General features: G+C 32.3%; 1 protein-coding gene across 1 annotated transcript in view; it reads right to left on the bottom strand.

The window, feature by feature from the left end:
- Positions 1–23089, bottom strand: part of LOC117115165 (ficolin-1-like) — a 45344-nt gene that overhangs the window by 18658 nt on the left and 3597 nt on the right. Inside the window, exons 2-5 of the mRNA XM_033258868.1 lie at positions 21815–22065; positions 21016–21144; positions 20642–20912; positions 3152–4796 (exon numbers count right to left, since the gene is read on the bottom strand). Coding sequence (XP_033114759.1) covers positions 4540–4796; positions 20642–20912; positions 21016–21144; positions 21815–22065 — 908 coding nt within the window. The 3' untranslated portion in view covers positions 3152–4539. Of the gene's footprint in view, positions 4797–20641; positions 20913–21015; positions 21145–21814; positions 22066–23089 lie in introns of the transcript that reaches the window.

The following is a 23089-nucleotide window of genomic DNA, read 5'->3' as shown; positions in this document are numbered from 1 at the left end:
TTTGTTTTGATTTCGCGCTTGGATGAATTTTGTCGGTCACCAATGACGTCATTGAGTGACCTCGTTGTTTCTAAGGTCTTACAAAAATGACACTTCAAACTCATTTTTTTCGTACAAAATCAATTTTACTCGTAATTTATGACCAACACTTGTGTTTATAATATATTTATAAATATAAACACGCTGTAGTTTATAGAAATTGTCAGAATAGGTGGCAGAGGCACTTTAAAGCCCCATTCCCGGCAAAATTTCAATTTAAAAAAAATATATAATTTTCGTATAATGTTATAAAGATTTATAAATATAATACGGAATTGCTAGTTGAACTGAATTTAGACATTCCTAAGAATGAAAAAAATGTAAAATAAGACTGAAATTTGATTTTTTGTGTTCCACACAAAAAATAAATGCGGATGAATTTTCATGTTTGATTTTGCGACAGGTCGTGAGAAGAAATATCGTAGGCGCCGAAAACATTAGCCTATCTAACGCGGCTAGGCCTAGCCTTATCTCTATTTAGGTTCTGTTATCACACATAAAAACGGCCGACATGATATTTTCCGTTGCTAGAAATGACACTTGTGTAATATAATATTTCATAGGGATTATTTCAAATTTGTTAAAAAACTGATTCTGACTGAGATTTTGACACTTAAACAAACATATCTCAACCTAACCGAACGAACGCATTGTGCAAGATGCGAAGTACAAAATCTCACTAGAGAGGGCGCACTTTATTGACTGTATAAAGTATACATAAAAGCGAGAGTATTCCAGTGGATGCGATCTACAACCTCTGAATTTGCCTAGTAACGATGAAATCAGCGATTTTCTGCAATCATAGTGATAGATGTGTATATTTTATGAGAAATAGTCTGTATTTCTCATTTTTTTATTCTTTTGCGTAAAACTAAAATTCATGCCAATATTTTTCCATGATTTATAATAATTGGAGTAATGCAAATTTAGTGAAATTTTGCCGGGAATGGGGCTTTAATGTCACCTCGTCGAGTAGATTCTGGAACGCAAATTGGCCAAATCTACGTATGCAGAGCACGTAGGACGCCAGGTCACACATGAGTGATTCCGCTCTAGCCTCACGTCATCGAACAAATCGAAGCTCCCTAATGACCAAATTCGATTGAATAGCCATTGCTCTCCATGTGGGATTTGAAGACTTGGCATGTATCAAGGGGTTGGTTTTATTACAGATTAATAAACAAACTTCCTGCATACTTTTTTTTTTTACATGACCTAATTGAGTCAACATTTGAACTTTTCAACGTCTTTAGCTGTCCCTCTCCTAATTCATGACTTTGTGACAGCGAGGCTCATCCTTATGACCTCTAGAGCCCTTAAATATTTTAGTTGCAACATATTTAAAAAAGTGTCTACTAATCTATATAGGAACTTCCTATTTCCTATACCTTCCAATCCAAGAGTGTTGGGTTCAAATTCTGTTAATAGAACACTCAATTTTTTCCCCAGGACTAAAACACTTCACTCCCTTAGCCTCATACTAAGACCTTATCTATGTGGAGCATAATTATTATTATTGTGTTGGGCTAGCCACTTAAAAATGATAAAAATGATTGGTATATCCTTGGCCCTTGTGCCAAGCATAAACTAAACAAAATCCACTGTCGGTTTTCTAAGTGGCAGAAATTAATTTTTATGGTTTGATAGGGCAATATTGTCTGTCATGTAGTTTTAAGGTTATAAATAAAGTAAGGACACGAGAGATCATATATGTCATCACCCATATTAGACAAAATCTACTGACGACCAGAATAGCTTGTTAAGTGAAAGTAGAGTATGCGTACAGTAATTTACGTTTAACTCATCTATATACTGCTGACGATATGATCTTATATCACCGTCGGTATTAGATCTCCAAAACTTTAGTTAATAATTATGTGAACAACTTGCTATGGATTACGACGTCCTGTATAACAATCAAAAAGACCCACTGTACGCTGGCTTCTATATTCGATCTGTTTTGAAAAGTGTGGACACACCCACCTCAGCCCCACCATGGTTGAGGGAATAGTACCTCTAGATGAACGGAAATGACACTTCTTATATAAAACACGTTATATTTTCATTGTGGATTTTTTGGGCTCAGTACGGACTCCAAAAATATGCATTTTCTTTTAGTTTTAAGGCGTATGCGGATAATAGTACAATTCACCATTATAGTCAAAATGAAGCGGCAAAAAAATTCTCATGATTTTTTATCAGCGATTTTTATTAATATATGTGATGTACCATAGAAAAATGAAACTTAACAACATTGTCTTTAATGTATTTACTTTACTGTAGCTACTTCAAAGCCGTGATTCCACACACGAAAATTTGAGGAAATAGTACCTTTAGGTGGCCTAAAATAACGCTCTTATATAGTAAATTCATCATCATCACACCACCATCATAATCGTTTATCAGCGATTTTCTGCAATCATAGTGATCTAAATAATTTGTGTGGTGTACCATAGTAAATAAAACTTCAAAACATTGTCTTTGATGTATTAATTTTCCTTTGCCTACTTAAAAGCCCTGAGTCCACACCCATTTCAGCCACACCATGGTCGGGGCTGAGATGCGAACATTTTGGGAAATAGTATCTCTAGATCAGATAAATCCACGAAAACAACAACGTGCTTTTATTATTTGACATTTGCTTAAACACTTAGACGTGCCATGCGTATTATTGCAATATTGTGTTTAGTTTATCGGCGTTGCCTTTTGTTCCCAACTTGAAATCATACATGAGTCTAGAAATAAGCCGACAGCATTGGTAGGTCTCGCGTGCACTCACTATCGTGTGCCTTGGTGATGTTCACATGCAACAGATAAAATAACGAGTGTAAGGCCAAAGTATTATTAGTGCTATTAGTACGCTGAAGGTAGCAATTGGAATTTTGAAAATGTCCAAATTACTCCAGCCTTCTTTTTTTCCCCTCAATTTTTCAATGACATTAATCGATTTTTATTTTAATATAAAATATAGTTACTTAGGCATAATTGTTTGCTTTTGGGCTCTCACACGTGCTGTAGACATTGTGTGATAATGCATGCGTTCAAAGAGGGGAAACTCTGAGGTATTATATGCGCACATGACAAACTAAACACAAGTCGTGAAGATAAAATGTAAATGTTTGAACATAATTTAATTAGATATTAGTCATAAACTAAAATATTTACATAGTAAAAAAAAGATAATAAAGGATATATGCAGTCTATTCAGGAATCAAGACAAATGTACATTAAAGACAATTGACATCCTGGTCCCCAGTCAGTCGAGAACTGAAAAATGTAAAGCCTAACACCATGCAACTATAATCTGTACTAATAATAACTCTCGTTTCATTTACCATTGTTAATTTGAATTCAGGCAAGTACAATTTCAAGTTACAATCACTACTCACTGTTAAATTCCCAGTTTCTTTTACACAAAATAACACAAAGCTCCCGTTACCTATTTCTGGCTCGTCTGGCCTCATTCTATTAACAGCCTTTACATCCTCGCTCCAAGAGGTGTACTATTCCACAGCCTAAAGGTTAACCCACTCCTTTCTTTGGTTAACAGATTAACATATGTATATATGTACTTATATATATATATATATATACTTTACCTACTTCATGTAGGTATCTTATCTTTAATCTTTCAAATTATAATAAAGGCACTTGCACTCGAGTCGTGTTTTATAGTAATTCAAGTGTTTGTGGGCAGGGATCTATAAGATAAGATGTCTTCTGGTTGTACAGCGCTCTTTCATTAAAACCTGGGTCATTTATGCCGCTCATTTAAACAATTTTCAGGCATCTCCTTGACTTATGAAATTACATTGAAGTCAAAAACAGAAGAGACCAACACCTTCCCCCTATAAGCGGGGGACGTGTCCCCCGTCTAACCATGACCCCAGGTTCTACGCCATGCATGGTTATTACAACCCCTGGAACCTGCTGTGACAATGAGCTAGTTTATTTCAATATCGACACTTAAGCCAATTGTTACATCTAATGTTATAGTTCAAGAAATAAAAATAGGTTTATTGTATCAAGCGAAATACACTAAGTAAATATTAAATTTTATTTATTCACAATACTTATTATGTCAGTAAGTACTTCTCATCACTTTGATCGACCTACTATAAGAAAGATATGAATCGTTATGATGCTTAAACAGCTACACTACCAGCCATTTATTTGTAAAGAATAGTTTGTTTGCCTAGTGTTACTTTAGGCTAGGGTTCAGACCAATAGCCATAGTTTAATACAATATTTTGGTGAGCAAAATGCTGATGATTTCTAATTTTAAAAAGCCTGAAAACTCTAGTATATGGAATTGACTGTAAATAATCAGTTTTCATAGTAATTGATTCTGGAAAAAAAAACCCCGAATTATCATCATCATCATCATCCACACCATCATAATTCTTACAACTATCATCATCATCAGCAGCAGCAGCAGCATCATCATTGTTCAGTCTCTGTTCCTTTAAACGTATACAGCACGTGGTACATTAATCAAAACTATCCAATTCTTTGTATTTTCATTTCCGAAAATCTTGACTGCAAAAAGTTTTCACCATTTCTCCACACTATTCCTTCATTGCCCGATTGGTTTGGGACAGTTGGGGAAAACCTGCCATTTAGATGAGACTCGAAACATTCGACAAACCACCAGGCACCAGAATATACTGTAGCACAGTTATATCCGCCTCCCTTATTATCGTTGTCCATATCTCTTGTTGAAAAACATGCATTGTTTTGGCTCTTCAATGAATCATCTGAAATATTATGCAGTTTTTAAAATTATAGTATTTGAATGTTAGATATCGAAAATTACTTGCATTATTGAGCAAAATGGATATTTAGACTAATTGTCAGTTTGAATAATATGCTATTAAATTCAAGAACATCTGTAGAACCTAAACCCTTAGCTAGGTGCGATATTCTTATAATTAATTAAAGTCACACCATAGTCCACAGTCTCCCTCACTATTCAAACACAACACCCCCCCCCCCATACACACCCACACACTACTTCTGTAATCTCCAAAGAATAAAAACACTAAAAAAAAAACTATAAGTACAAAAGAAAGGCAAAGCAAAAGAACAATAAATAATAACTAGACTTACTATCTGTTTGAGCAACAGAACATAGGGCTTTTCCCCATTGCTTTAATGAGAAATGAAGTTAAAATTGCAACAAAAAGAAAAGTCGTTAAAAGGTATAAAGTAAACAAACACGGAAAATTAATATAATTTTAATGAAGTGGAAAAAATGAAGTTGGGAAAAAAAAACAACGGAAACCAAGTTCTCTGCGACCTTATTAGTGAGACTTAAAATATGGCTGCAATGGTAATAGCGAGGTATATCGTGGCTCATAACAGTGCGCGTTATATAGTAATAATAATAATAATCTTTATTTGAAACTTCACTTTTAAAACAGTGGCACACGATGACGGTGCGTTCACAAGATTATAACATACAACATGGAATTTAAAATAAAATAACAAACGGTAACAAATAAATTCAAATACTGTACTGAATTAAAACACTGCGTAGAAACCGACATTGCATAGGAAAGAGTATTTTCTACTTATAGCGATTCAATGACTGAAAGCAAAAATTGTCCGTGCATATCACGGTAGTTTTGAGTTTAATCTAGCTGTAACTGATTTAAGCGCTTTAGAAACGCAAATTGGGTTTAAATAATTTATTCAATTGTCATATCAAAAAAAATCTTTAAATGGTCCTCATATCCACACCCTACTCTGGATCGTCACCAAACTTGGATCATTTCTTCATTTCACCATGAAAAACTATTCTGCAAAGTTTTATCAATCTATACCGTAACTGGGACGTAAGCAATTTTAAATGACCCTCAAATTTACACCCTAACCTGGATCCTCCTCTACACATAATAATATCTTCCTTGTAAATTGGGTTAAACTTTCCCGAAAGTTTTATTCGGATCAGTTGACCCGTTTTGAAATATCTGGTCTGGGACGTTTTCGTTTAAATGGTCCTCATATTCACACCCTACGCCGGATTATCACAAAAATTCAGTCATTTCTTTACTGGACCTTTACAAACTATTAAGTTACATTTACACCCATTGAAAACTTCTTATAGATATTTAAGTCTGGGATCTTAAAAATTTAAATGACCCTCCAATTCCAATTTACACTCTTGACTGATTCGTCGGCAGCACATAATAATTTCTTCCTTGTAACTTGAAACATTTTCCGAATGTTTCATTCAGATCAGTTGATCCGTTTTCGAAATATGTAATCTGGGACGATTTCATTTAAATGGTTCTCAGATCCACACCATACTGCGAATCGTCACAAAAATGTAATCATTTTTTATAAGACATTTACAAAGTATTATAGAATGTTTCAATTTCAATTTTTAATAAATAAACGCAAGTATATTAGCAGACCATCCACTTATTATCCATCGTTTTACGAAACTTTACATTTATCTTTATCTGGGGATGTGGAATCAAACCCAGGACCAGCTAATAGTGATCAGACTGAACTTAGCGGTATTAAAAATTAGTCAACTTCTGATTCTGGTACTTCTCGCTCACACACAGCTATTTGCATGGTCCATCTGAATATATGCGATCGCTTTATCATAAAGTTGATGAACTTACGATCCTAATCCAGCTGAATAATATAGACATTATGTCAGACAGTGAAACTTGGCTTAGCGATATTATTGATGATAGTGAGATAAGAATTGCTGGTTATAGTTTTTATAGACTGGACAGGGGCAGCCATGGAGGAGGTGTAGGTATATATGTTAAGGATAAATATCAAACTAATCTGCTTTTGAACAATATTTTGGAAGGATTGGAAGCGTGTTGTGCCTCCATTGCACTGCCTTATACCAATCCATTTGCGGTTGTATTAGTCTATCGTCCACTAGATAACACAGCAACATTTTACAATTAAAGGAAGCATCATTAAAAAATATTTTTTCTAATTTTCAAGAGGTTATATGTATGAGGGATTTTAATTGTAACACTCATGAAAAAAAAAAAACAATTGTGGGCTAAATTCAGCTAATTAACCAATCAGTTTAATTTCCATTGCCTCATTAATCAACCTACACGAATTAAATCTACTTCTGCAACCTGCTTGGATCAAATACTAGTCAACAGAAAAGAGCTTTACTCACATTCCAAGATATTTTTTATCTACAATTAGTGACCATGATTGTGTTTTAACTGTGCTTAAAGCTAATATAACCAGAGGAACACCAATTGTTGTCAAAGGGAGATCTTTCAGACATTTTGATACTGATTGCTTTCTATCTGTTCTTGCTAATGCACCATGGAACCTAATAAATTCTGCAGATGATTGTGATCAAGCTCATTTTTATTTTAAATCAGTTTTTAATGATATTTGCGATTTGCATGCACCTATCATTAATATTAAAGTTTCTGCCAATCTACCACCGTGGATAAATCAAGACTATTTGGCATTACGCCGAGAGGCGAAGTACCCGAGACGAAAGGTTAAGCGTAGTAACGAACTTACTGATTGGAACATTTATAAAATGCACAGAGATATGTTAAACAACATAAGGCGACATCTTAAAAAACATTTTTATTTCCACTAATTGCTAATAATAGATATGACAGTAAAAAGTTGTGGAAAACTTTAAAAGAGATTATTCCTAGTAAGAAAAGCAGTAGTACTACGATTAAAATGTTTAATGATTATTTTTGTTCAATTGGTGAAAATATTTTTAATGATTTAATGTCTAACAATAATAATAACAATAGTAATAATAATAACAATAGTTATAATAATAATAATAATAATAATAATAATAATAATAATAGTGATGTTAATAATAATAATAATAGTAATGATAATGATTGTGATAATAATGATAATAATAGTATTGATGATAATAATTGTTTTAATTTTAAACAAGTTTTAACCAATGATGTTTATAAAGCTCTTTCTTGCTTACATATTGACAGAACCCGTGGTTTAGACGGTCTTAGTCCTAAACTTATCAGATCAGCTGCACCATGTATTTCTCAGCATATCACTTTTAATTTTAATCTTTCTCTTTCCCTGGGGGAGGTCCCCACCAAATGGAAGCTGTCGTTAGTTAGAAGTTATTCCAATTCATAAAAGGGGGTCCAGAGATGTCTGTAACAATTACAGAACCATTTCTATTTTAAGAAAGTATAATACATACTCCAAGTACAGTATTGAAATACACGTCATCGTGTTGGGATTCAATATTTCGACATGAATTATGTCATCATCAGGAATGAATTTCTATTTTACCTTCTCTCATGAAAGTCTTTGAACGTATTATACATGACCACCTTTATTCTTACCTTCTTACTAACAATCTCCTTTCTCCTCAACAATCTGGTTTCCGTCCTTTACATAGCACTTCTACTACTCTTCTTCAGGTTTCTGATTATATTTTAGGCAATAATGACAATGGGATGTTCACTGGTGCCATCTTTTTAGATCTTAAAAAAGCTTTTGATACGGCTCATCACTTGATTCTTCTTTAAAAAACTTGACTTAACTGGGCTTAATAACGTTGAACTAAAATGGTATAAATCTTACCTCTCAGACAGGAAACAAATTACGTCAATTAACAGTATGAATTCTTCACCATCTTAAATTCGGTGTGGAGTTCCTCAGGGATCGATACTTGGACCACTTTTGTTTATTATTTTTATCAATGATATTCCCTGTTATTGAAAACTGCAGATGATACTGCAATTTTTTTTTGCTTCCAAATCTTTTAATGAAGTTCAAGCCACCATACAGAAAGACTTTCAAAACTTTTCTAATTGGCTTCTTAAAAATAAACTTTCTTTAAATATTGACAAAACTAAATCTCTTTTTTTTTCTCGTATGAAATTACGTGGTGCAGCTAATCTAGATATAAGAATTGGAAGCTCTGCCATTCAAGCTGTTAATAATTTTAAATACTTAGGTGCTCGGTTAGATCGTTCACTTACCTGCAATAGTCAAGTTGTACAAAGGTTAGCGGAAAGTTGCCCTTCTTTGTAGATTAAGTCATTATCTGAACACCAGTTCTTTAAAAATGTATTGTCCCATGCTAAATACCAAAAAAATCATTAAAATATTTTTTGAAATTGACTTGCCCATTTTGAAGTAACATACAAGCTATCAACTTGAACATAGAAATTAGTGTAATTAAAAAATTTCTACCCATCAGTTTACAGCAAAAAATGATAGAAACACTTCCAGTCACTGAAAGTGTTTTATTATTTTTATAATAATTTTTTGGTTTAAAAATCAGGGTACACATTTTTAAAATTCAATAATTTTCATGCACAAGTTAATAATTTGTATGCTATTGCAATAGGAGCAAGTTTATTTCAAAATTATTTTCTATGCTTTTGAAATTAGCAAGGGAGAATACATCTTTAAATTTACTTTATAAGTCGTTGATTTTACCTTTGTTTGATTATTGTGATTTAGTTTGTGGAAACAGTGGGAAGGGTTTGGAAAACAAGCTTCAAAAGCTGCAGAATAGGGCTGCTCGTGTGATTCTTAAAGCTGATAATCGTTCAAATCTAATTAGAATGCATTTATCCCTTGGCTGGTCCTTTCTTGATAAAAATAGAAATAATCATTTACTTAATTTAGTTTAAAAAATGGTTGAGTGGCAGAGTTCCTACTCACCTTAATACTTTTATTATCTATTGGAAAATGTACATAACTATTCTACCAGATCCAGTGCTACTGTTAATTTACTTTTACCAAAGGCTAGAACTGAATCTGGTAAAAGAAGATTTTCATTTAGGGCTAATGCTGGGGAAAGCCAATAATAACACAATAATAATAATAATAATAATAATAATAATAATAATAATAATAATAATAATATTAATATTAATAATAATAATAATAATAATAATAATAATAATAATAATAATAACAATAATTATAATTATAATTATTATAATAATTATAATTATAAGTATAATTATTATTATTATTAATATTATTAATATGTCCCAGATGTTAATGGGACTCGCATACGCGCACTTTTTCTTTTTGTTTGTGTTTCCTTGTATGTATTTTGCTTTTTTATGGTTAAAATTAATTGAAATATTTTTTAAAAAGTTCTTTAGGCTTAGTAAGTTCTCATAATAGGTCACCATTTTGTTACAGCTCTAATTACTACCAATTTTTTTTTTAAATGAATAATGTAAGTGTTTGCACTTATTATTATTATTATTATTATTTGCTCAATGAATGCATTTTGACCAAAAAAAATCAATTTAGAAGTTGTAAAGTCCTATAATGATACCGATGGAAGAATTTTAATTTTAGAAGTAAAACTAAAAGACCAAAATTTTACTTTTATCAACGTGTATGGCCCAAACAAAGATGAAAAGATGATCCCGAACTTTTTTAAAGTATATCAAAAAAAGTAAAGGATTTTAGTTGTGAATCCATCATTTTTGTTGGGGATTTTAATCTTGTTTTAGACACGTGCATAGATAAAATGTGAGGAAGAGCGCAAACTAACTTTCACTCACAAAAAACTCTAAAATCTGTTATGGAAGCTTATGATGTTATAGATATATGGAGAATAAAAACCTAAATACACGTAGCTATACATGGCGATCATCAAAACCACTAATTCAATGTCGTCTCGACTTTTTTCTCGTCTCATATAACCTCTTTGCCCAAATCAACAAGAGTGATATTAAGAGTGGTTTTAAAACGGATCATTCAATTATCTCTTTAGAAATAACCCCAGCCAACGGGGCTAGAGGAAGAGGGTTTTTGAAGTTCAACACCTCCCTTCTTCTAGATTCAAAATATATAGACAAAGTATTAGAGAAACAAAGCTGAACAATCCAGACTTAAATCAAAATCTTTTTTGGGACTATCTAAAATTTAAGATTAGATCGCTAACAATACAATATTCTTCTGAGGTCGCAAAAAACAGTTAAATAATTTACAAGATGTCTTAAATAGCCTTGAAGAATTATATGGTACCTCTCCATCATATCAACTCTTAAAAAATATTGAAGAATGCAAGTCTGAAATTGAAACCTTATATGAAATAAAAACCAAGGGCGCAATGATAAGATCCCGTGCACAGCATATAGAAGAGGGTGAAAAAATACGCGTTTCTTTATAAATTTAGAAAAAAGAAATCAATGCAAAAAAGTTAAACGATAAAACAGTTGCTACTGATCAAAAATATATTTTAGAAGAGGAAAAGAAATTCTTTGAGCATTTGTAGGAAAATCCACGAGCATGTATAGTTGAGAATTTCCTTAATGATAACAACTGTCAAAAATTAAATGAAAACCAACAAAAATCATGTGAAGGACTATTTACAATAAATGAATGTCTCAAAGTGTTAAAATCAATGCAAAATAACAAATCCCCGGGCTCATATGGATTTCCAACCGAATGGTATAAATTTTTCTTCTGTGATATAAGCCAGTTATTTATAGAGTCATGCAATTTCTCGTTTCAAAATGGCATCATGTCTTCTGATCAACGTAGAGGTATTATAAATCTTATATCAAAAAAGAGAAAGGCCCTACATATCTAAAAAACTGGCGGCCGATAACCTTACTCAACACGGATTACAAGATAATTGCTAAGATGATCTTAGTCCATACCTTTTCATACTATGTAGTGAAATTTAGAATTCAAAGATAAGAAATAGCAACGACATTGAAGGTATCAAAATTGAAAACATGGAGGTTCAAAACACACTAAATATCCTGAAAGAATTTAAACATTACTCTGGTTTAGGTATTATTCTTGAAAAGTCAGTTGTACTTCCTCTAGGCGTATATAGAAAAAAAAACCCCTCCAAATTTAACTGGAACAGGTTTACGATGTACAGATGGCCCAGTTAGTATGTTCGGCATCACTTTCACCACTAAACTTGACAATCTTTTTGAACTAAATTTTATCCCGAAGTTTGAAAAACTTAAAGGGATTTTTCGAATTTGGTCCTTTCGGAAAAACTACCATTGTTAAGTCTCTGGGTATGTTACAATTTGCTTTTTTGTTTTCAGTTTTGCCAAATCCCCCTCCTGACTTTATTGGGAAACTAGTATCCACAATTTATAAATTTGTATGGTTTGGAAAACCAGATAAAATTAGTAGAAAAACAATAATTGGAGATTATATTGATGGAGGGCTACGAATGTGCCACATTAACTCTTTTATAAAAGGTCTAAAAATTATGTGGACCAAACGGTTATTGAACTTGAATAACAACGGCACTTGGAAACTCTTTTTTAAGCTCTACATGAAACACCTTGGTGGAATTTTTTTTTTTGGTATTGCAAAATGATATGTACTGAAAAATCTATCACTAAAATTCAAAATTGTTTTATAAAAGATGTTATTTCTATGTGGTGTGTAAAAATCTACAAAACCCCAAATTCTAATTTTGAAAATCAAATTCTGTGGACCATGGAATGACTCTTTAATAAAAATTGATGGCAAAACATGAATAAAATCTAATTAAATAGATAATGGCATAGTAACTGTAGCTGACATTGTTAATTCCAATGGGAAAATCATGAATTGTATTGATTTTACTGAAAAATATGAAATTAGTGTTAACTTTTTGGAATACCTGTCTATTACTCAAGCAATCCCTAGAGCTTGGAAAGAAAATCTCCAAATAAACAATAAAATAAAAAATACTCAAGAACATCTGTTAGTTGCAAACCTCTAAAGTATACAAACTTATCTCTTATCATAGTAAAAATAATGTATTTAAAAACCCAGTTGCTGAAAGCAAATGGGAAAGGAAGTTCAATGATTTTGATTTAGACTGGCCAGACATCTATTTAAACCCTAACCAGATGTCTGAAATCTACTAGAATCAGATATTTCCAATATAGGCTTTTACATAGATTACTGTAGAATAGTAAATTCAAATGTTTACACCCTTTGTCATTTAGAGCCTTAAACAATGACATATTTTTTTTTTGGAATTATAAAATTACAGAAAAATTCTGGAAAAGAGTAAATTCAATTTTACTAAGAAACAAAACAACCTTACCTCTAAAGATTGTTTTCTTGGTGACTGCGTTCGTCTCAGTACTAGCTATGTTATTTTGCAAGCTAAATATTATTTATATACCTGTCGCTGCAGAAAGGAAGTGCCAACACTAAAGAGTTTAAAACAAAGGCTTCGACTTGAAAAAGCAATCGAAAAGGAAATTGCAATGGCAAACAATTCACTTCATAACTGAACTAACAAATGGAGTAACATTATGTGTGACTATTAAGTAATAATTATTTATTAAAAATCTAATTAAAAAAATATAAATAAATAAATAAATAAATAAAACTAATAACAAATAAATAAATTAAAAAAAAGAAATAAAAGAAAAAAAATCAATTGATATAGACCAAGGAAAGAAGAAATTGTGTTTACAGCTGAGGTTCAGGATCAAACAATAACATGAAATGGGTGTAGTTTCTTCCCATATATACTGTAAATTTAATTTATTCCTATTATCAAACATGACATTAAGAAACAAATTGGAACAATTAAGAATAGTAAAAAGAATAAAAGGAAAAAAAATATATACAGTAAAGGGGAAAAATAAAGCAAGGAAAGAGAAAAACATTTTTTTTTTCTTCGAAGTATTGAGTCTATTGATATAAACAATTTAAAGAAAAAATAGGGTTCACTGCTGAACTTAATAAACAAGCAGTAAATAACGGTAAAAGAAACAATATAGTAGAATAATTAAAAATATAAAATTCAAAAAAAGAAAATTAAAAGTTAAAAAAATAAAGGTAGAATGAAGGGGTTAATTAACAAACAGTAAGTAACAGTAAAAAAAAGACAATATAGTAGAATAGTAGAATATTTAAAAATATAAAATGAAAAGCAAAAAAAAAAAGCAAAAAAAAAAAAAAAGCAAAATTAGGAGTAACAGTAAAAGAAAACAATATAGTAGAATATTTAAAAATATAAAATGAAAATAGATCTTAAAGTACAGAGTTCTATTAAGATTGGAGGTATACTAAACATTGTATGAGTACATTATGTATATTAGCACAGAAATCTTCAAATCTATTCATTTAGTATTGTTATCTTACGTTTAAAGAAGAGAAACTTTGAAGAAGTAATTAAATTATTATTTGTATCACTTATTTTATTTGAAACTTTAAATACAACACTGAAATTTATGTGTTATAATACATTTGATAAAGGAATGAAACCAAAAAGATACAGTAAACAGTACAGTAAATATGTTAACTTGAGATACTGAAGGTTATTATCTATATTTACTTAAATGTTTGTGTTTATTTATGGTAGTCTTCCTTATGCAATATTGAACAATTCAAATATATAATATTTATTTAAACCAAAAATTGTATGTCGTTAAGTGTAAATTATTCTATTTATCAGAATAACTCAGTTGTTTAGTTGTTGTATAGTTTACATTGACTCAGTTAATATTTCTTTCATTTTACTGTAACTGGAAACAAAGAAATGCCAAATAAATAAATTATGCTGTAAAAGGTTTTACACTTTATACTGTACTAATAATTATCCCTTGTTATACGTTGAAATAATTATGCAATATTTTATACATTTTCAATAATTTGTATTCTTATTCTTGTATTGTAGAAGCTATGAGGCAAGCTTCTTTTTAATTATTAAGAAATAGATTGATTTGTCAATGTGCAGTGTAGTTTAAATGTTTATAAAACAAAGTTGTTAACATTTCTAATAAAATAGTAGTTTCATCAGAATGAAAAAATGAGGTTTATTGCTGAGATAAACGTACAAGCAGTAAATAACAATGAAATGGGTGTTGTTTTTTTTCCCTTTACAATTTTGATTCATGCAAAAAAAATGAAATTGAGAGCTGTTAAGCGTTCTATTATATGTGTGTAGGTATATGTGCATGTATGTGTATATGTATTTTTATTGGTTGTGTGTATGTATATATATATATATATATATATATATATATATATAAATGTATATATGTATATATATATATATATGTATATATGAAATATTATGTTTCTTCCCAACTTTCTGTAAAATAGGAAAAAAAAAAAGCCTTGAGAGAAAGTACTGCAAATGAAACTGGTAAATTAATTTTTACATTTGGAAGATGATTTTTACTGTGTGTAAAGTTTATTTATTTATTTATTTATATATACATTTATATATATATTAGTTTAATTTTTACCTAATTTTATTTTACAGTACAGTATATTATATTGGTTTTGAATTTTGTAATGCTAATTTTTTTTACTAGAAGATGAGATTGTTTATTGTAATATTGCATTATACTATTTATGTTGTCATATGTATGTTAAAAGCAATAAAAAAAATAATAATATTAATAATAATAATAATAATAATAATAATAATAATAGTATTATTATTATTATTAGCAATAGCAACAGCAACAGCAGCAGCAGCAACAACAACAAAAACAACAACAATAATAATAACTATGACAACAATAACAATAACAAAAACAACAATAATAACAGTATAACAACAATAATAACAGTAACAACAACAATAACAACAACAACTAAAATAAGAACAACAACCAAAATAACAATAACAATAACAATTAAAATAACAACAACAATAACAACAACAATACCAATAACAACAACGAGCCGAGCTTGTATAGGCCAGTGACCTTTATGTTTATAGAGATGCGGTGACTGAAAGCAGTAATCGTTTTGGGTAGTACTAAAGTGCGAGGCAGCGAAGCATGCGAGGCAGCGAGGCAAAACGACGATTCATGCGAGGCATCGTTTTACCATTCCCAAAAGTGCGAGGCATAATAACGATTCATGCGAGGCATCGTTTTACATCGAAATATGTGCAGAGAACAACAAAAAATCAAATGTAAAAGTAATATTACGTCATTGTCAAATTTGCTACTTAATTTGATTTGCTACCACAGTGGATTTATTTTTCTCCGCCTAGGCTTAGGCTTAGGCTACATTGTATTGTATTTTTCAGTAGGCCAACAAAACTTTCATTTAATTGGTAATTATTAATTTAGGTCTTGCTTTCTGTAACTATTTCTCTACTACGACAATACGATCACTAAACTGACCTTAAATAGCGCCCTCTATAATTTCTGCCCTAATTGTATGGTAATAAAAAATAATGCAGCGGATCCAGGACCCGCCCCTGTGATCAGCGACGTTACTGCTATATAGCAAACCAAATTAAGTAGGTAGCAAATTTGACAATGACTATCACGCATAATTATTAAATAGTACGTAATATTACTTTTACATTGGATTTTCGTTGTTCTCTGCACATATTTCGATGTAAAACGATGCCTCGCATGAATCGTTGTTATGCCTCTCACTTTTGGCAATGGCAAAACGATGCCTCGCATGAATCGTCGTTTTGCCTCGCTGCCTCGCATGCCTCGCTGCCTCGCACTTTAGTACTACTTAATGGTTTTGAGTTTAACCTTGCTGCAGCTGGTTTAAACGCTTTAGAAAACGCAAATTATTTTTATATAATTTAATCAAATGTCCTATAAATCTTTAAATGGTCCTTATATCCACATACTACAGCGGATCGTCACCAAACAATTTGATAATTTCTTCATTTGACCATGAAAAACTTTTCTGCAAAGTTTCATTTTCATTTATTTATAACGGGACTAAGCAATTTAAATTACACTTTTACACTCTAACCTGGATTTCCCCCAACATATGGTCCAACAATATCTTCCTTGTAACTTGACTAAGCTTTGCCGAAAGTTTCATTTTGATCAGTTGACCTGTTTTTGAAATATCTGTTCTGCGACGTTTTCCTTTGAATGGTCATCATATACACACCCTTCTTTACCAGACCTTGAAAAACTATTATAGAATGTTTAATTTAGACCCTTTGAACATTTTTTAAAGATATTTAAGTCTGGGACCTCAGAAATTTAAATAACCCTTAAATTTACATCCTAAACGGGATCGTCCTTAAACCAGTGGCGGACCGTCAAGGCAAGCAAGGTATGCAGTACATACCCTGGTTAATCAAATAAAAACATATAAAGTAGTACAGTTTCTCCGTAGCATTTAGCATATCTTAGTCAGAATCTTCTATATAAACCCTTATTTTTCGAGTGGATTGCTACAGTTCATTGGAATACCATTTTTTCTATGTTTGGCCTACTTTGGTATCTAGAATAGGTCAGAGTCGTACCTATCGCATCGTACTCTAGCTGCTTAGAATTTCCGCATGTGGACATGGCTGGTTTTCAATATCAGCCAATCACGTATTCGGTTAGTCAATGGGAGTCAGAGCATACTCATGTTATTGTGAAAACCGTGTGGTGGTGTCATAATAGGCAATTTAACGCATCGAAATTCGAAGACTTAGACTTTGCAGACGATATCGCACTTGTGTCACCAAACTGCCAGCAATTGCAAATAAAAGCTGAAAACTCTCACAATTTGCTGCAAATTGTTAAGGATAAATAGCAACAGTAATAATCGAATACAAATGGGAGAAAAGCAACTAAATAAAGTCAATAAATATACTTACCTGGGTGCTATTGTCAGTAAACAATGAGGAGGGGAGGTGATATCATTAACAGAATCCATAAGGCCAGAATATCACTCATGAAGTTAAATAGAATATGGAGTTCACACATTTACACTCTACGAACCAAACTGAGGTTATTTAACACACTTGTCAAATCAGTTTTACTATAGGCCTGCGGATGTGAGACCTGGAAAGTAAACCAAAGTGACGAATTAAAACTAGACACATTTCAGATTCTTCTGTTATATTCATGTCAGCTTTCAATAACTCTGCATTAATTTCATCCTTGCCTTCTGCTCTACCGTTCTTCATTCTCTTCATAGCTGTTCTAATTTCAACTATTGTTATAGGTTCGGTGCTAATTTCATGTATTACAGGTTCAACCACAATTTCATTTACAGGATTCAAGACCTCCTCGAAATGTTCTCACCATATCTCCGTTCTGGCTTGCCCAGTCACTAGATTTCCGGTTTTGTCTTTAACAGAAAATGCTGGCTTCGGCTTGTCATTGCTAATGGTTTTAGAAAGTATGTATACTTCCTTCATTCTTCCATTGCCAGCTGCTTTCTCTGCCTGCAATGCACGATTGTCAATCCATTTCTCTTATCCTTTCTCGAATTCCTCTTCACTTCTTTATTCCTGTATTTGCGGGTGTATATCTGTCTAACCCTATCAGACTTGGCCTGTTCAACACTTGTTGAGCTGTTTCCTTATATGCCTTCTCAAAACCCTGTTATCTCTCTTCAACAGTAGTATCTGCAACATTATGGTCTTCTAGAACATCATATTTATTTCTCAGTTTCAGTGAAAATTGCATCTTCACTCCAGGATGCTGTAGTTCGAAAGTGTCGATTTTTTTTCTAGCTCTTCTGTTATCAATTTTTCTTTTCAGCTTTAGTTTAATTTTGGAACGTACCAACTGATGGTCACTTGCTATGTCAGCTCCTCTCATTGATCAAGGCATGATCAATTTAATTCTTTACTCTCCCTCCAGGAGATGTCTATGTTTGTTTATGGATTAGTCGATGAGGAAAGATGGTACCGGTTACCAACAGGTTGTTGAGCCCACAGAAATTTATCAGCCGCTCTCCATTTTCATTTCGTACACCAATTCCATGCCTACCAAGCACACTTTCATATCCCTCGTTTCCTTCTCCAACTTTGGCATTCAGATCCCCCATTACAATAAGAATGTCATGCTTATATATATTGTCAACAGTTGCTTGTAACTGATCATAAAATATATCTTTATTATCATCATTTGCTTCATTAGTGGGTGCATAGACTATTATAGACAGCTTCACGTATTTGGAATAAAATCTTGCAAATATAATTCTATCATTTATAGGTTTCCATTCTATTAGTGCTTTCTCTGGTCTTCTCGATATCATCATGGCTACTCCATGTGGATACTCTCACCGGTACCCAACTTGACTTTCCCATGTCCAGTCCACCTGCATTCACTAATGCCCAAAATATCAATGTTATTAGTGTGCATTTCCTTTGCGAGTTGTGCAGATTTCCCAATTATGTACAGCGTTCTAACATTCCAACATCTAATGTTAATACTTTCCTTACGCTTGGTTAGCAACAAATTCGGCTGCCGAATTTCCCGAGGGCTTTGATCCGACAGTGTCATACTATCCATATACCTGATGTCCTCATTCTCTGCTATCTGGACCTTCACCCTATCATAACCAAAATTTTCAGCGCACGCTGGTATTTGGGTAATGCTTTCAGTTACCGTAACAATAATTTTGAGTAGAGTAGGCTTACAAAATTATCCTACTAGCAGGCCCTAGCATCAGTGGTGTACGGATCTTGAACTGGAAAGGAGCTGATAGGGGTGGGAAATGGGCGATTAGGTAAGGGGGCTAACTCGCAAAATAAGGTGATTTGAGGTGATTTTTAACTACTTTGAGCATGATTTGTTGGTGGGGGCGCGACTGGGGAATGGGCGAGTATTTTGTTTCAGGGCAGGGGGCTTGCACGCCCGTCGCACATCCTAGATATGGCAATACCTACCGTACCCTGCCATTAACCCTACGGTCTGCCACTGCCTTAAATAATGTAATAATGTAACGTAATAATTTCTTCCTTGTAACTTTTGCTGAATATTTTATTCAGATCAATTGATCCGTTTTCAAAATATCTGGTCTTGGACGCTTTCCTTTGTGGTCCTCAGATCCATACCCTACTCCGGATTGTCACAAAAATGTAATTATTTTGTTACTAGATCTTGACAAATTGTTATGCCAAGTTTCAATTATATCCATTAATTTTTTTAATGAGATATTTAGGTCTGGGACTTCTACAATTTAAATGACCCTAAAATTTACACCCTTAACTGGATCGCCCCCAACACATAATAATTTCTTCTTTTTAACTTGGTTAAACTCTCCCGAAAGTTTCATTCAGGTCAATTGACCCGTTTTTGAAATATATGGTGTAGACTGTTTGCCCTTAAATAACTTTAATTGGTCCTCACAGTCACGGAAATCCCACCCCAAGATTGACACTAAATACTAGAAGCACATTCTTGTATACGGTCTGCTTCAGCAAAGCACGGAAAGTTCCAAGAATAGGAAGTGACCAAAGTGCTGGCCATAAAAAACCCCAATGCAAAAAGATAGGGAAAAAGTATGCAAGAAAAAAGAAAAAAAATCAGAACAAAAACAATGGCTTTTCCATCTACTGCTGGGAAAAGCCAATAATACACTACAGTACAGTAACGGGAATAATGATGGGAATGGGTTACCTGCTTTTGTGCCTCCCAGCCAATGATGCCAAGTATATATTATTATCATATTACAATATATACAATAAAATTTCTTTTTAATTAAAAATTAAGTTCTTTTTTATTGTTATTACTTATATAATCTATAATAAGATATATAACACAAAAGAACGTAATAACACAACAAACCATACAACACCTGCACAAAACTACATAATTTAACATAACATGACAAAGGTCTACCTCATCATAACAAACATAGGCTTAGCATACATTGGCAAACAATATAACAGAAATCCGAGTACAACACTTACCAATATTCGATTGTGAAGCTGTGTAATTTCCGACACGCAATCTGTACATGTCAGATTTACTTTCTATTCTGAATGAGTCGTAAGTTGCATTGTAATGATTGTCCTCATAATCAATTAAGTCTATTCGCAGTTCGTAAACTGCTGATGACGTCAGAGTGTGAATGAAATTGTTTCCAATCCAAAATTCGTTACACACGTCACCGAAGCCATCAGCATATTCTTCCCATATTCGGTAAAAATCAACAGAGTTGTCTCTTCTGCGTTGAAGAACCTAAATGATATTTAATGGTTAATTAATGCATAAAACGTTTGATTTATTTTAATTGGATTTCATCATTGATTTTTTTTTTATAAGAAATGCCTAAAGAACTCACTGTCCATCCGTTGTCCTCACTGTTCATGTCACAATACACTTTGTAGATCGAACATGTTGGACAGGGTTTGATGTCATATACACCACTCTGTTTACTCAACATTTGCTTCACTTCCGTACAGTCACGGCTCTACGATGAACAACAGTGTTACGTAATAGGCCCTATATTATATATATATATATATAATATATACTGTATATACAGTATATATAGGCTTGAAATAAACAGCAAGAAGAATAATGCATGAATGATGAATAATATAAATTGAAAGGTAACAGAAGAGGAATCTCACAAAGAAGAAAAAACTAAAAGTCGTGACGTCTGACACGTTAAAAGAATGAAAAGAATTCAAGTGCAGGGGCTTGCAGTATGTATTTTTGTTTGCATTTCATGTTACTTTATGGCAACAACGCTTTGTACAAATTTAACTGGATTTCTCAGTTCTGATACCGATACTTTGTAGATTCGTGTTTGTAACTGGACTGATACACTGATAACAAAAACATTTTTATTCATGTTTATTAGCTTGTTCATGAAATAATGGAAAATCATCATTTTTTTCTTGTGTAGAACCTTTATTGTATTGAGATTGAGAGTTTCCTCTCATACCTTTTTTAAGTGTCCATCAACACCCAACAGCCGCAATTACATAATATAGCTACAATAATTACATATTCTTACTACAAGATGAAACTATTAGGCCCTTCTTGTACTTGCGTGACATTCTGAGAAAAGTGCATGCTATATTGTTTTTTAATATTCTAAAGCTTTAGATTAAAAAAAATAATTAGATACTTACAATAACAGCACCGTACAACTTCACATTTGAAGGAAACAGTATTTTTTCTACTTGATGGTCCAGAAAAACACCATACATTTCACAAGATCCTGTTTCCTTATAATAAGCAACAGTTGTACACCTCAAGATGTTAGACAAACAACGATGAACACATTGAGCTAGTGTCCTCACAAATGATTGTTGAATAGAATGGCTCGATAGCAGGCTATTGACGTTTACCATTGTCATTGCACGAGGTGAGCACAAATTATCTGGTAATTGACAAATAATATTCTTTAAATCACAAACATTCAGGTTAACAACAGTTTATTATACCTGTTACCAGATTTTACAAAACCTTGTTGGAAAGTGTATATATAACATTATAACATAATGTAATCATATAGAGGACATGATAATGATCTGTCTCTTATACACATCTAGATGTGTATAAGAGACAGATATATATATAACAAAAATAAGAGGTTCAATAGTAGGTTTGATTAAGCATTTTATTACTATTTAATTTCGTGCTACAGGTACATGGTGCAACACTCTTCAGATAAAATTACCTAATGACTAAGATAGATTATTAACACAGATTAATTAACTTTAAAACTGAGCATGTGTAAAAGCGGTAATACAAAGGCAGGATAGACTATGATCGTTAAGTGATTAACAATAGATTAAATAGCGAAAGATGAACTATATATCGTGGATGCACGATGGTGTGGATTGCACTATGGGATGTTGATACAACGTTTTTTAGGAGGAATTTGTTGGCGTGTCTGCAAGCTGTGACGAGTTCATTTCGTCTATTTAAGGCGTACATGTGGGACTTTTTTCTCATAGGCACAAATTGCATCTTTTAGATGATGGGTTGTATGCTTTGGCTTGTTTAAGGATTTTCCATTTAAGTATATAGTCTATATTATTGTCCTTTAATTCCACAATATATTTACTCAGTTCAGTGTTAAATTTCTTGGTTAGGCTTCTGAATGATGCTGTGTGGTTGTTATACCTGGTCTTGAACGCGTTTTCCGTGAGTCCTACGTACAATAATATGGACTATACACTTAAATAGAAAACCCTCAAACACCATGTACATGTATCACGAAACTAAATAGTAATAAAATGCCTAATCAAACCTACTGTTGAACCTCTTATTTTTGTTTTAATTCGCTCTGGTTTAATTACCATTGAGCACTCTGCTGATGATCGTTTTACTTATATATGATCGTTTTACTTATATATATATATATATATATATATATATATATATATTGTTTTTATCAA

This window comes from Anneissia japonica, unplaced genomic scaffold, assembly GCF_011630105.1.
Source record: "Anneissia japonica isolate Jap-2015-1 unplaced genomic scaffold, ASM1163010v1 scaffold6997_len847652_cov182, whole genome shotgun sequence".
NCBI classification, from domain to species: Eukaryota; Metazoa; Echinodermata; class Crinoidea; order Comatulida; family Comatulidae; genus Anneissia; species Anneissia japonica.
This window is presented reverse-complemented; position numbering and strand designations above follow the sequence as displayed.